This window comes from Saccoglossus kowalevskii, chromosome 10 (assembly GCF_978046115.1).
Source record: "Saccoglossus kowalevskii chromosome 10, keSacKowa6.1, whole genome shotgun sequence".
Taxonomy (NCBI): Eukaryota; Metazoa; Hemichordata; class Enteropneusta; family Harrimaniidae; genus Saccoglossus; species Saccoglossus kowalevskii.
Window position 1 is genome coordinate 21,366,384 of NC_140650.1, and position 17,463 is coordinate 21,383,846.

The 17,463-nt window shown below is 34.2% G+C and overlaps 1 protein-coding gene across 10 annotated transcripts in view; it reads right to left on the reverse strand.

Moving 5' to 3' along the window:
• Positions 1-17,463, reverse strand: part of LOC100376626 (uncharacterized) — an 87,867-nt gene that overhangs the window by 49,023 nt on the left and 21,381 nt on the right. For 9 of the 10 annotated variants that reach the window (XM_078009942.2, XM_078009950.2, XM_078009949.2 and 6 more), the window contains exons 3-10: positions 15,331-15,600; positions 12,878-13,000; positions 11,134-11,265; positions 10,816-10,977; positions 10,273-10,575; positions 8,422-8,568; positions 5,059-5,274; positions 3,715-3,771 (exon numbers count right to left, since the gene is read on the reverse strand). In XM_078009942.2, coding sequence (XP_077866068.2) covers positions 3,715-3,771; positions 5,059-5,274; positions 8,422-8,568; positions 10,273-10,575; positions 10,816-10,977; positions 11,134-11,265; positions 12,878-13,000; positions 15,331-15,600 — 1,410 coding nt within the window. The remainder of the gene's footprint in view (positions 1-3,714; positions 3,772-5,058; positions 5,275-8,421; positions 8,569-10,272; positions 10,576-10,815; positions 10,978-11,133; positions 11,266-12,877; positions 13,001-15,330; positions 15,601-17,463) is intronic. The other variant, XM_078009946.2, reaches the window with a different exon arrangement.

Consider the following 17,463-nt stretch of genomic DNA (forward strand, 5'->3'; position numbering starts at 1 on the left):
GTTATACATGTGCATGGAAAATATATTAGTGAAATTGCAGAATAAAATCCAATTGTTCCCAGTTATAGACAATATGTACAAGCTATTAATATAAAAGTATATGGTAGTAAATTCAAAGACAAGATTACAATGTGATTGTTAATTTGGACTACCGGTACCTGCTGTACAGAGACTGGTCTCACCAGCTGAGATGTAAATACAGGATGAAATGAAAGAGATAGTAAAGGAATGTTAGGTGTGTACATTGTAGTAAATCATGTTGTAATATGCTAATGCAATTTGTTCCTACAAAGAGTAACCAAATAACTCGCTACTTCTATCATGCATAAGGACACATTACATAAAATCTATAGAGTAAACAGTTATTTTAGAACTTGTAACCAGAATGGAAAGATTGTTGCTATATATGCATATTAAATCTATCAATGGAAGGCAGTTGGTATATGTATCAATGAAAGGTGGGTTCATATAGGTTCGGTGTGGGTTTAATAGGATGATGGGTATACTTGAGGTATTACATAGAACATGGATGGGTTCATGTAGGTTGTGTGTGTTTTAATAGGATGATGGGTATATACCTGGGGCACTGCATGGAGCATGGATGGATTCATGTAGGTTGGGTGTGGGCTTAATGGGATGATGGGTATATACCTGGGGCACTGCATGGAGCATGGATGGATTCATATAGGTTGGGTGTGGGTTTAATGGGATGATGGGTATATACCTGAGGCACTGCATGGAGCATGGATGAATTCATGTAGGTTGGGTGTGGGTTTAATGGGATGATGGGTATATACCTGGGGCACTGCATGGAGCATGGATGGATTCATATAGGTTGGGTGTGGGTTTAATGGGATGATGGGTATATACCTGAGGCACTGCATGGAGCATGGATGAATTCATGTAGGTTGGGTGTGGGTTTAATGGGATGATGGGTATATACCTGGGGCACTGCATGGAGCATGGATGGATTCATGTAGGTTGGGTGTGGGTTTAATGGGATGATGGGTATATACCTGGGGCACTGCATGGAGCATGGATGGGTTCATATAGGTTGGGTGTGGGTTTAATGGGATGATGGGTATATACCTGAGGCACTGCATGGAGCATGGATGAATTCATGTAGGTTGGGTGTGGGTTTAATGGGATGATGGGTATATACCTGGGGCACTGCATGGAGCATGGATGGATTCATGTAGGTTGGGTGTGGGTTTAATGGGATGATGGGTATATACCTGGGGCACTGCATGGAGCATGGATGGGTTCATATAGGTTGGGTGTGGGTTTAATGGGATGATGGGTATATACCTGTGGCACTGCATGGAGCATGGATGGGTTCATGTAGGTTGGGTGTGGGTTTAATGGGATGATGGGTATATACCTGGGGCACTGCATGGAGCATGGATGGATTCATGTAGGTTGGGTGTGGGTTTAATGGGATGATGGGTATATACCTGGGGCACTGCATGGAGCATGGATGGGTTCATGTAGGTTGGGTGTGGGTTTAATGGGATGATGGGTATATACCTGGGGCACTGCATGGAGCATGGATGGGTTCATATAGGTTGGGTGTGGGTTTAATGGGATGATGGGTATATACCTGTGGCACTGCATGGAGCATGGATGGGTTCATGTAGGTTGGGTGTGGGTTTAATGGGATGATGGGTATATACCTGGGGCACTGCATGGAGCATGGATGGATTCATGTAGGTTGGGTGTGGGTTTAATGGGATGATGGGTATATACCTGGGGCACTGCATGGAGCATGGATGGGTTCATGTAGGTTGGGTGTGGGTTTAATGGGATGATGGGTATATACCTGGGGCACTGCATGGAGCATGGATGGATTCATGTAGGTTGGGTGTGGGTTTAATGGGATGATGGGTATATACCTGGGGCACTGCATGGAGCATGGATGGGTTCATGTAGGTTGGGTGTGGGTTTAATGGGATGATGGGTATATACCTGAGGCACTGCATGGAGCATGGATGAATTCATGTAGGTTGGGTGTGGGTTTAATGGGATGATGGGTATATACCTGGGGCACTGCATGGAGCATGGATGGATTCATGTAGGTTGGGTGTGGGTTTAATGGGATGATGGGTATATACCTGGGGCACTGCATGGAGCATGGATGGGTTCATATAGGTTGGGTGTGGGTTTAATGGGATGATGGGTATATACCTGTGGCACTGCATGGAGCATGGATGGGTTCATGTAGGTTGGGTGTGGGTTTAATGGGATGATGGGTATATACCTGGGGCACTGCATGGAGCATGGATGGATTCATGTAGGTTGGGTGTGGGTTTAATGGGATGATGGGTATATACCTGGGGCACTGCATGGAGCATGGATGGGTTCATGTAGGTTGGGTGTGGGTTTAATGGGATGATGGGTATAATATACCTGGGGCACTGCATGGACCATGGATGGATTCATGTAGGTTGGGTGTGGGTTTAATGGGATGATGGGTATATACCTGGGGCACTGCATGGAGCATGGATGGATTCATGTAGGTTGGGTGTGGGTTTAATGGGATGATGGGTATATACCTGGGGCACTGCATGGAGCATGGATGGGTTCATATAGGTTGGGTGTGGGTTTAATGGGATGATGGGTATATACCTGTGGCACTGCATGGAGCATGGATGGGTTCATGTAGGTTGGGTGTGGGTTTAATGGGATGATGGGTATATACCTGGGGCACTGCATGGAGCATGGATGGATTCATATAGGTTGGGTGTGGGTTTAATGGGATGATGGGTATATACCTGTGGCACTGCATGGAGCATGGATGGGTTCATGTAGGTTGGGTGTGGGTTTAATGGGATGATGGGTATATACCTGGGGCACTGCATGGAGCATGGATGGATTCATGTAGGTTGGGTGTGGGTTTAATGGGATGATGGGTATATACCTGGGGCACTGCATGGAGCATGGATGGATTCATGTAGGTTGGGTGTGGGTTTAATGGGATGATGGGGTATTGCATTGAGCATGTATGGGTTTATGTAGGTTTAGTAGGTAGAAGTATGGATTGGATAAGATAGGTACAGAGGTGATACATGAAGTATGGGTGGACTATAAATCATAATGTGATAGATGGGATGAGAATATGGGTAAGTTTGGAAATAGTTGTGGGTAGTTTCATGAAAATAGATGGTATAGAATGGGTGGGGGTAGGGTACAGCATCTTAACCTCATGGATGAGTGTAGCTGTGGTGATGAATAATACACATACATAATAAAAACAAATAATATATATTGTACAATAATTACACCATAACCTGGAACCATGCAAACATTGAATTAGAACACAACATACATGTATACAGGGGACGCACTGTAATCACCAACATTGTTATGTTATCCATGCAGACAATTCCTATGCAGACTCCATCAAAGATTCAGTATACAGAGAACAGCCATGTGTTCAAGGCCCAAACCCACCTGAATAAATTCTAAGGCTATATATTTTGCAAGACTTGATTCCTCATGCATACCACCTGCATTGGTAGAATCACAGCAGCACAGAGGCTGGGTATGAAGGACCAAAATTAAGCCTAATATTGTGCATGTGTGAGTAGAAAAACTTGACAGATGAAAAAAAATAATGAAACTTTGATGATGGAGTCTACACACTGAATGTTAATATGGACAAGACACACATATATATATATATATAATATGTTGGCACATCAGGTGATGTCTTACAGTGAAGCCAGTCTCATTTACTGCTATTTGCAATGATATTCCATCAGTTTCTGTCACCTGTAAAATAATTGTGATCATTTCAAATAACTCCAGATATTATTGTGTAATTGACATTTAACAGTTTCATTGTCAGAACTGGTTTTGCATAAACTTAGAATCAAATTCAATTTGTCCTGTACTTTTAATTAAATTCCAATAGGACTCAGCAAAAACAATTTTTTTTTCAAAAAACAATGCAGTTATCTGTTATTATTTTTTTTCTGGTAAAGAATATGGCAACTGCACTCTTATTAAAATAAGAACCTAGTTTTGACATTTTAATTTTATTTTTTTCCATTATTTTTTTAAATAAATATGTATTTAAAAAAACAAAAAAAACACACAAATAGGATCTTATTTTAATCAGATTGACAGCAACTACAACCTCCAACGAGTTCCACAACTGATTTATTTGTAATTCTAGTGGGAAAATAAAATACTTACATTGAATGACCTCAAAGTGTGACCTTTACGTCACAGCTGTCATTTTTGCTGTAGAGGGCATGACAGGGCAATTACTTGTCAAATTAAATGCCAATAAAAAGAGTAATGATATGCTAAACTTTTTACCCCTGACAGATGCAACCTGACATTATCTTAAGTTGTCAATATATAGATTCAATCAGAAGCAATACAAGACTTATATTATACAGAACTATTTGCCTTCATATAGTTATTATTTTGTCATTATACTATTTGCCAGCGAGTACCTCTATTAAAGCCACTGAAGCATAATGATTTGCTGTGACACAACTAGTTGTGCTTATTTACTCGCGCATCATTGATATAATGATCAAGTTGAAAAACTTCTTACTATAGTAATTTTTTACTATATAGAATTTGTCTTTTAGTAAAATGAAATTCACAAAATAACTGCAAAATTAACGGAAATCAGAGGCCATAACATTTTTTACAGTCATGTACATTTTAATTTTTTTCTTGAAAACAAACCTTCCCAGCAGTCAATAAACTGACTCAACTTGATTTTGGGGATATGGGAGTTTCCATGGACACAACATATTGAAACATGGCAAATTGACTAAAATTGAACACCTTTCTCAGTAAACTTGATTCAAACACATCTGAGAGCTGAACGAATCTGTCAACCAAACATATTCTCATTCATTTTGGGTTTTGGGTTTAAACAGGTTTCAGTAAAGTATAGCAAAAAATAAAAATACACCAACAATTATGGATGATGTGGAAGACATTTGAGTATATTTCATTTTCATTAAATACATGTATAGATGTGTTTCATTAAATATAGATGTGTTTCATTAAATATAGATGTGTCATTTTTCTTACCTGTATCAATGGTAGAGCAGCTGGTGATGGAGATCGTCGAACTATGGTGTTCGGTGATGACGGTGACAGAGAACTGAGGGATTCCGGTACAGCAGTATGCGATGATTCCGATCTTTCTTCTAGTTCTAAGATACGGAATTCAAGTAATTCATTTTGATCGCGTGAATCATTTAAATCACGTTTAACTTTCTTTATTGCATCTTCTTTTTCTTCAACCTGTGAAAAATGAAAAAATAAGGTAAACAGTTGAAATTTACATTGTTGTTGCTGATGTATAGTTGGCAGTGAGAGTTTGTAATTTATTCTAGCTGGAATTAATTTTCAGTGAAAAGACCTTTCGAGTGTTTTGTATTTATTTTCACTGATTTCACTGAAATGGTATATTCGCTTCGGCTGGATTGTATTTTCAATGAATCATCCCTTCAGTGACTTTCCGACTTTCACTAGGTGTGTATGGTTCCTAATTATTGCTTATTTCTTGTTTACTGGTGAAATTCATCATGACAAAATATTATCATCATTTATCTAATCCTGTGAGACTTGAAATACATTATCTGGCAAAATATGATACCAAAGTACACACTGTAAGCCATTTTAATTACGTGAGAAACAAATTCCAGTCAGTAAAAAAATTTGGAGCAGTGAAAATTTCCCTGGAGTTCTATGACACAGAGTGTTAGTGACTTTTGTAAAATTTTGTTTTCATGATTGCCATAAAATCTTGAAATTGAAAAAATTAATAGAAATGATAATTAATTGCATTCAGCAGTGTTTTCAAATTTTGAATATTCCTAGAAGCATATAAAATATATGGACTTTTTACATGCTGAAACATGCAAACCTATATTTTTCATACATAAAATTTCATATTATCATTCATACATTAAATTTCATATTATCGTTCATACATAAAATTTCATATCATCGTTCATACATAAAATTTCATATCATCGTTCATACATAAAATTTCATATCATCGTTCATACATAAAATTTCATTTTATCGTTCATACATAAAATTTCATATCATCATTCATACATAAAATTTCATATCATCATTCATACATAAAATTTCATATCATCATTCATACATAAAATTTCATATCATTCATACATAAAATTTCATATTATCATTCATACATAAAATTTCATATCATCATTCATACATAAAATTTCATATCATTCATACATAAAATTTCATACTATCGTTCATGCATAAAATTTCATATCATCGTTCATGCATAAAATTTCATATTATCACTCATACATAAAATTTCATATTATCATTCATACATAAAATTTCATATCATCATTCATACATAAAATTTCATATTATCATTCATACATAAAATTTCATATCATCGTTTATACATAAAATTTCATATCATTCATACATAAAATTTCATATCATCATTCATACATAAAATTTCATATCATCATTCATACATAAAATTTCATATCATCATTCATACATAAAATTTCATATCATCATTCATACATAAAATTTCATATCATCGTTCATGCATAAAATTTCATACTATCGTTCATGCATAAAATTTCATACCATCGTTCATGCATAAAATTTCATATCATCGTTCATGCATAAAATTTCATATCATCGTTCATACATAAAATTTCATATTATCATTCATACATAAAATTTCATATTATCATTCATACATAAAATTTCATATTATCATTCATACATAAAATTTCATATCATCATTCATACATAAAATTTCATATCATCATTCATACATAAAATTTCATATCATCATTCATACATAAAATTTCATATCATCATTCATACATAAAATTTCATATCATCATTCATACATAAAATTTCATATTATCGTTCATACATAAAATTTCATATTATCGTTCATACATAAAATTTCATATTATCATTCATACATAAAATTTCATATCATCATTCATACATAAAATTTCATATTATCATTCATACATAAGATTTCATATCATCATTCATACATAAAATTTCATATTATCATTCATACATAAAATTTCATATTATCATTCATACATAAAATTTCATATTATCGTTCATACATAAAATTTCATATTATCGTTCATACATAAAATTTCATATTATCATTCATACATAAAATTTCATATTATCATTCATACATAAAATTTCATATCATCATTCATACATAAAATTTCATATTATCATTCATACATAAAATTTCATATTATCGTTCATACATAAAATTTCATATTATCATTCATACATAAAATTTCATATTATCATTCGTACATAAAATTTCATATCATCGTTCATACATAAAATTTCATATTATCGTTCATACATAAAATTTCATATTATCGTTCATACATAAAATTTATATTATCGTTCATACATAAAATTTCATATCATTCATACATAAAATTTCATATCATCATTCATACATAAAATTTCATATCATCATTCATACATAAAATTTCATATTATCGTTCATACATAAAATTTCATATTATCGTTCATACATAAAATTTATATTATCGTTCATACATAAAATTTCATATCATTCATACATCAAATTTCATATTATCATTCATACATAAAATTTCATATCATCATTCATACATAAAATTTCATATTATCATTCATACATAAAATTTCATATTATCATTCATACATAAAATTTTATATTATCATTCATACATAAAATTTCATATTATCATTCATACATAAAATTTCATATCATCGTTCATACATAAAATTTCATATTATCATTCATACATAAAATTTCATATTATCGTTCATACATAAAATTTCATATCATCGTTCATACATAAAATTTCATATTATCATTCATACATAAAATTTCATATCATCATTCATACATAAAATTTCATATCATCATTCATACATAAAATTTCATATTATCATTCATACATAAAATTTCATATCATCATTCATACATAAAATTTCATATTATCATTCATACATAAAATTTCATATCATCGTTCATACATAAAATTTCATATTATCGTTCATACATAAAATTTCATACTATCGTTCATGCATAAAATTTCATATTATCATTCATACATAAAATTTCATATCATCATTCATACATAAAATTTCATATCATCATTCATACATAAAATTTCATATTATCATTCATACATAAAATTTCATATTATCATTCATACATAAAAACATTATGTAAAAAAACAACAATCATAAATACACCATGACACCAATATTTCTTACACAGACACCAGGAGGCACGTGATAAAAAGATTTTCATGTGGTATGCAGTGCCTATTCTACAACAAATTAAACACTGAGGGCGCTATAACACAGGATGATCCAGGCATGTAGTTTGTCGCTTACTTTAGATTGTAGATTTCTGTTATAGGTGATAAACTTTTGTTTTTCTTCCACCCAGCCAGCATCTTTACCTTGGTCTTTAATCACCTTCTGAAAATCTTCAATCTTAGCTTGGCTATCGAGGAGGTCAAGTTCAAGTTGTTCTCGTAACTATTGTGAGAAAACATGAATAAAAAACAATATACATGTATATCATCTTCCAACTTAAGATGCAGTATCTGCACTGCCTTGAAAAACTTGCCAATCACAAACAGAATCCAGTCTGCATGCTTGTTTCAATGATTCTACTGTAACCCAGCATTTTATATGGGGTCCAAAACTGAGTACAAAACTGATTTTGAGATTTTCTATAAAAATACTATACCGAATTGACTGTAATTTTAGCAAATTTAATAAGTAAGGGAATATTTTCCTGGAGTCTTAAGATGGAGTCACAATGATTTTTGCAAAATTTCATTCTCAGTAACACTCTAAACAAGTTACCAGTTTGAAATTCAAGATGCATAATAAATCATTAAAATATGACTTATTTTGGCTATAGATAAAGCTTTTTCATGACATTTTAACAGGAATCCAAAAGTTTATTAAACTGGCAGCTGAAAATATAATATTTAAACTGACCCCCTTGGTAAGCCGCGCCTCAGTAAGTCACGGTTTAGGCTAAGTCGTGGGTAGTTGGTTGGCTCCCAGCAATTCTTTTGTGTGTTTCAGGCAGTTTTGAAGTAAAAGAAATAATGTTTTGTTGCATGTGTATTTAATTGGCCTTTAAAGGGCTGGAAGAGACAACTTAACACCTACTGGCTGTCAATCCTCGGGGGCGGAGCTACGTCACGGACGTTCTACGTTGCTAAGACGCGCACCACTGTACCATGTATTTCTATGGGCTTTGTGCGCGCTGCTGTGGAACGCCGATGGAGCCGGTGAAAACTCAAGAAAACAACACAAACTCAACTTTGAAGTAATCCTGAACAACCAAATTCATATATGTTACACACGTAGGGCTAATCTTGTTACACTGTTCAGGGGACTCTCAACAACCATCGCAAAGTACCGTTTTCTGCGAGTTTTTGGTCTTTGTTTTCACCGCGAGGGTTGCCAGGCGGTAGAAAATGCCCGGATGTCCGCCCCCGAGGATTACAAAGGGTCATACAAAGGGTGATGGCAGTCTGACTCAAGGTGTCAGCAGGGTATGAACCCTGGGGTATGATGTCACGATTTTATGTACGTCTCAGCTATTCCCCTTTGATAAAGCTCTATAAAATTTGCTGCAATGAGTTGAATCCATGTACACATGGACGCTATGATGTCGTCCAATAAAGAAAACGTACAGTACTATAAATAAACCCATGTGTGTACGGTATATGTGCTTTTTATCCATTTTCAATGCATAAACCCCCTTTCACGAGATCCTCAATAATTTGCGTCTTTTTTGCTTGGATCCCGAAACCTGTGACTTAGCGAGGGGCTACTGTATATGTCCCTGAGAACCTCCAATCATAGCCTGTAGCTGGGTAGCCTGGTTTTGTGGGTCTTTTGGCCCTCTCCACACTCGTCTGGAAACGTTTTGCTCATTAAACATGCTACTTTATTTCAACAGTCACACTTTTGTCTCTGTCCAGTTAGTATCAGTTATAATCATGTGGTGAAAACATACACTGTCATCCATTGTTTGGAAAATTAGCGTACTACCGATAGTATTCAGATTAGCAGCATGCTGTATTTATCAATCAACATCACAGTCACCAACTGATCATATAAGCCAAAAGTTTTTCCAGACTTGTATTGAAAAGGCTAAAGGCCCCACAAAATAATAGGAAGGTGACCACACTAGTAGCTGCATGTATGCTTTCTTACCTTAAATTCTCGCTGTACATCAAGAGAACCTCCAACCATAGCCTGCAGCTGTGTGTATGCTTTCTTTAGCTGCAAATATTCTTTGGAGAGCTGTTGGTAATTCCCTTCCATTTCTGCTCTCTCAAATTCATCCCATTCCCCAGAGATGCTATTATCTGATCTCTGGGAAATGGATGATGTTATAGACGCTGTATCCAGTCCGATTTCATCTTCAAGGCCTTTGGGAGACTCTAAGATTCCTGATTGTCGCCTCCTTGCTTTTCGTCTTCGATGTTGTATCAAGTCGAGTCTCCTATCTTTTTCCTACAAGAATGAGATTTTACAAATAAAGTTCATTCTCCATTTTAATAAAGATCATGCCATGGTCAGACAAAAATTAAATAGTGAACATATAGATAGCCAGGCAATAGGCAATGTTTTGCTAGTATCGCTATGTTTGATTTTTTGCCTACCATGTATTTTTGTCAGGCCAGAATTATAGTAGACACTTTCTATAAAATGAGCCCCCACCTCCCCCATGATCCAAATCTCATGCATACTTACGATGATCTGATTTTTCAACTCTGTTATAGTTTTAAAATTATCATCCATAATCTTTTTGAATTTCTCCGCCTCACTGTTATCACTGCTGTCTGTACTTGATGATCTCCGTGATCCATACCCGACCGATTCCTGCCTCCTGATGGGGAGTTTACTTAGAGAGATCTGTTAACAAACAAATATTAATCAATATTATATAAACCAAAGGTAAATAAATGTAAGGGCTTGCAATGTCCAAAATCATAAATGGAAACACGTGATGGAGATCTCAAAGAAGTCAAACTCCCAATAAAGAGTAGATAACTGCAAGGGCATGTTCACCTTTTTCTTGTTTTCTTCATTCAAGGTTTTACACGTGTTTTCCAGCCTCTTTTTATCGTGTTCTAAATCTTCTATTATTTTGTTTAATTTGTTTCTCTCTGATGTAAAATCTGCGTTCTTAAGTTTCCCTTCCTGTATGGAGAAATTAGGGATATGTACAGTAAATTCCACAAGTTTGACATTAAAAGGTAAATAAAAATCTTCACAAAAAATACAACTTTACAAAACTTGATAGGAACTTTAATTTCCGTTTCCGTTTTGCTCTATAAGAAGCACATTTCCAAATGACATAAAGTGAAATAAACGTAAACCAATTCAAAGCGTTGGTCATCTCTGCATCATGTATGACATGGTCCCATGTGATGTATACATGTATAACACACATGTATAACAAACACATGTAGAACACAATGACAGTGGTAATTAATAATTTTAATAATAATTGCAATCAGGTAAACATTTATTGGTAAGTGAATTGTTCAATTGATATATGGGTGGCCGACAGACACTATCGTGCAACAACCATTACCGTAAAAATTCTAAAATTTCGGCCCCTCTAAAAATTCGCCTTTTCTCACAAACGAGAAAAAAATCACCTGGTTGCATAGTTTATTCATGGAACGAAGTTCAAACATGGCCTGGTTATTCAGCATAATATTCTGTGCATAAAGAGCTCAACCTGTTACTGATCGCATGCCCTTGTACAGAAGCTCGAGTTTGTTTTGCTCGCCACGGTGTAAAACACTCTTCACTTCTTTTATTTTTCGTACTATTTTTATTTTTCGCATTTCAACGACTATCTTATTTATTATTGTATTGTATTCCTCACACAACCCTACCTTTGATAACTGCATACATTACACTCAACATACAGGGATACAAGACTCATCGATTAAAGCATTAATTAGTTGTAACAACACAGAATCATGCAATACATTATAAAACATATCACAGGAACAAATCTATACAAACTGAACATGGACAACAGTATGAACAGTCTTTTTAAATATTGTGTGATTGTTGTTATGCTACCGGTAGTTTATAAACTATTGTTACTTTTGATATTCTTTTGATATTCTAAACGAGATAAATTTGTGTGAATTTTATATTGAAAAATTTTGTAGCTGACACCATTCCTCTCGCATTCCTTATCAGTGTACCTTCTGAAAGGACTGCTTTTCTAGTCAAGTAGGAAAGCAGGAATCCTAAACTTTAAGTTGGGTCAGTTTTGACTGCTGGGGAGAAATGTCTTCAAGAAAACTTGCATGAAGCTGTAAATGACTTCTGAAGGCACTGTGTTGTTGTGACAACAGATTTCTATTGTTTTCACACTTATTTTTTTTATAAAATTCATCAGTAAGATATTTTTCAGGGTAATTTTTTCATAGAGAATTGTCAACTGGCACTGTTACGAAAAATTTCTGCGTGACAGTGGCTTAGAGGTCATACTGAGTCCTTATATTACAGCAAGTGACAGTGACAGCTGTCCTTGTATATGCTCTTAAATTATCAACTTGCGAACATTTCTTGAACTGAACTTGAACGGCACATGTACATTCTCCTGGTCACAAAAGTCAGGCCAAGACGCTTAAAGAATATTTTTATGATTTATAATAGGGCATTACTAGTAATTCATTTCTTTATTGATTAAACATTATTGTAGTATAAAGTTTTACTGATTATTAATCAAAATAATTAAATTGATTAATACTAAATGTGCAATTCTCCAATATTCTAGACATACCAACGCTTCTTTCGCTCTTTGTAATTTACTGTTCTCGTCTTCTAAGCGTCGGACAAGATGCACTAACTCAGACAGCCTGCAGTGAAAACGCTCTCTCTCAAAATCTTCCAAGGCCTGCGCATCCTGAATGAGTCACCATATAAGGAGATTAGATGAAACGTCTAGTTCTTGAAACATGAGTGCATGCTATGTAATGTTTGGAGGTGATCGTGGTCTTTAACATTTGGAAATAAAAAGTTATGTTTCTGTTCAACAGAGTCCAGCTTAGCAAGAGAGCGCCCTCTATAGATGATTCTCTTTAAACATCGGAGTCAAAGAAAGCTGCATATATTTTCAAATTTTTATCATTTTTTTCAAGACTTGTAGCTAAAGACAAATTTTGATTGATAACAATGAAATTATAGACAAATGTTGTGAAATTTTGGCTAGAAATTTATGTTTTCTAAAGAGTTTAATCAGTCATATGGGTAATTGAAAAACTAAAATTGCTGGAGATTTCATTATAAAAATATACAGAAGTATATTGTTCTGTTTTTTTATCATACTGCTTTTTTAATAAAATCCTTGAAAGATGCGAACAAGCTGAAACATTATATTTAATTAAATACCACCTTCAATAGTATCAATTATGTCTGCTAGAAAATAGATGAAATTTTTTAAGCACTAAAAAGCTGAATTATTTGAATTATTAAAGGGCAAGAGGTGAAGGTGCATTTTAGCATTAGGGACATTAACCTTTATAATGTGCATTTTGTAATGTGTATATGAACTATCTTATTATTTAGCGGCATATAGCAATATATAGTTCTTAAGGTGATTTTAACCAAATAGTTGGTAACATGGAAATAAGTGTGAGAAGAAATCAGTATTTTAGTTAAAGTTTTTTGGATCAACACACACAGTCTCTACTGTATACAGTTTGTATACAATTAAATGTATACAAACAGCAACATATTGTATGTTAACTGTCCTTAAGAAACATACTTTGGAAACACACAGTGAGAGTTTTTAGCTGCTAGATTTGAATAATGCAATGTTGTGACATATTTAGTGAAGTAATAGGTGTAACATGTAACTGGGGGTAATACATGTAACATAGATAGTGGTGTAATAGGTGTAACATGTAACTGGGGTAATACATGTAACATAGGTAGTGGTGTAATAGGTGTAACATGTAACTGGGGTAATACATGTAACATAGGTAGTGATGTAATAGGTGTAACATGTAACTGGGGTAATACATGTAACATAGGTAGTGGTGTAATAGGTGTAACATGTAACTGGGGGTAATACATGTAACATAGGTAGTGATGTAATAGGTGTGACATGAATAATGAGTAATACATGTAACATAGAAGGTTATGTACTACGTAATGTAGTGATGTAATATGAGTATATGTAGTGATAACGTGATGTACAACATAATTGGTAATATGTGCAACATAATGTAGTGATGAAATATGAGTAATATATGTAATATGTACATGTATTAGTAATATATAGTAATGTAATACATGTAACATGTGATGTACAACATAATTGGTAATATGTGCAATATAATGTAGTGATGTAATGCATATAACATGAATAATTGAGTACATGTAACATATGTAATGATGTAACAAGTAACATGTAATACATGCAACATACAGGAACTGAAAAATACAAAATATAACATTAAAGCATGCAAAACAACAATAAACAGTAACAGTATAATGTAATAGTATATTTAAGTTTCTCTGACACAGGTTAAAATAAATCACTCCAAGCGCCAACATACTGCACAATTATACCACCAGCAAAAGTTCAGAAAGGATTTATGAAAAAGTGGTTCACTATATATATTCAGTAGACAAAGTTTGCCGACATAAAAAATTCTACCGTACTTATTTTTACCCAAGCTTTCACCCCTACATCTCTAATGGTATAACCTATAAGATGAGGCCAAATCAATATTTTAGTTTTGAATTAAATGTATTATTCATTCTTTAAGTACACCATTTTTCATATGTGTACATTTGCAGACTCTCATTCGTACAAATATATTTAATATGTTTAAAAGGGCATATGCTTGATTCTCTTGCTGTCTAGGTGATGTCTGCATTTCATTTCTGTGTATTAATTTGATACCACAAAGGGCATTTCATCTCAGTTATAAATAGATTTAAAAATATGGAAATATTGTCAAAAAACACAACGCATGCCCTGTTTTTATCAGGTTCTGAGGAATTGGAATGCAAAGTAAAATAAAAGGAATGCATCAAGTTATTTTTTTAACTAATTTATACGATGCACACAATCGCAAAAAAAATTCTTGCCCAATATAGCAATCTCATAAATTCTGAGTTATTAAAAAAGTTTTCATGTTATATATATTGGTTAAATATTTCAATCTTCATATCAGTATATTCTTATGACATAGTTCGTGGTTTTCGCTTTCTGCTGATACTTACAGGAGTCAGTCTGCCAAGTGCTGGTGGTCTCGGACTTGGTATTGATCTTGGTGTACCAGGTCTAGGACTGGTAGGTGGGGATTTGGATCGCGGACTACAGATGCCAGGTGTACTGCTTCTTTCCCAAGTGTCTGCCATTTTCATAATATTACTCAATTCGTCTTTCAACGATTCCTTTTCCGCCTGTAATTTCCGAGAGTGTCCACTGTGATGGCCAACTTCTTTCTCCAATTCGCCAACGAGTTTTTCTTTCTTTTTCAACTCATCAACCTAATAAGAAAAATCAAATTATGACAGAGTGAACAGTAGGTCTTAAATCAATAGACCATTTTGTCGTTCACTGTGAGATTCCGTGTTTTGCATGAAAACGATCGTAAAAACAAACAAAGGTCATAGTGGCGTCAAACATCGCGTGGGATTCAACAAACACAAACCTATTTTGGGGGATATTTCCATGCTTAATAATGTGCTGTACACACTTGATGATGGTCAATTTTGTAAGTAAGGGTATCTAAATGCGATATTCGCAAAATTTGAGCTATTCAATTTTTCTCGCAGACATTCGGTCCGCGACTATCACGCAAAAAGTGAGATTTTGCAGTTGAATGAAAAATTACCTATTGTAACGGGTATCACGGTCTCTGATTATATAGTGGCTGATTGAAAGTAGTGTAGCTAGATTATTTGTTGCTGTATATGTGCATCACACACACATAGTACACCTTTACAATATTCAATATACTGTTCATCTCTGCCATAAATTCAGTGTTATTTCACAGTAATGTTTTAAAGCACTACCAAAGTCGATGTGTAAACAAACAAACAGTACATTTCATATGATGTGCTGTACATGTCATACGAGACCCATATCGAACAGAAAGCAGTGGCGCTTTGACATTAAAGCTTGGTTAAAGCTATGTCAACCACACACCTGAGCATTTGAAGGGATTGTCACTTCATGTTATATCATGGCACAAACTAATCTTGAATCCTGCAGACACAAATTATTGGGTTTCTTACAGACAAAATTCAAGCTTCACCCTGTGGTTTATATACCATAACCATCATGTGACCATGGTTGTTGGCATATACAAATTGCCACTGTGAATATGAGTAGCTTAATTTGTAGACAATTTGTCTCATATTTAGATTTGTCAATACCTTGATCTCATATACCAGGTTACGGTATATAACCACGAATAATTCTCGAATGGCCATTGGCCAATCCAAGGCAGTTGTAGTACAATTTTACTGAATGCATATACCGTACTGGACCACATTAGCGCCCAGTGTCCTCAACTCAACAACAACAATTTTGTAAATCATAATAGACAACATTAATGCATGAACCTTGTATATGTACATAGATTTAATAATATCTTCTTGTGGATGGTATGGTAGATCAAGCATGCTCTTGGTGGCAGTTTAGAACATTGATAGACACAGAAAAGTATTGGTCCTAAAATAACTTAAGTAATATGTACAAAATATATTTTAAAAATACATAAAAATACACTCTGTAATGCCTATGTAAACATGTATGCAAGTACTGTAAAATCTGTATTAAAAGCTGCGGCTTCTATTAAAATGGTACAATGCAACAGAGGAGACGCGGCTTCTATTAGAGCATCTACACATATGCGACCTGGTGAATTTTTGGGTCTCGATTGTTCAAAAAGAATGGGTGCGGCTTCTATTGGGGATGCGGCTTCTAATACAGATTTTACGGTACTTTTTTTTTTAGAAATAAGCATGGTTACTAACTGTGAAATAATCTGACAGCCATAAAGGTCTGCATGTAATTTATGTAAATCACTGAGTAGCGTTGAATATATTTTTGGTTGGTTAACAAATATTAATTAAAAATTATTTAAAAAACTATCAGTGGATTAAACATGGCATGGTTAAACCTAATCCTAATAACAAAGAATCACTGATACTTCAATGTTACATGCGTACAGCCACACAGATTTAACCCATGTAGTCAAATTCAAACCTTGACTTATTTTGCTTATACATGTACATGTATCTGCTCTATTTGAAAATAACTCAGATCACAAGCTGTGTTGTGGTAAATACAAATTATGAAAATTAAATAGTTGGATTTGAATACTTAACCCATACACACATATA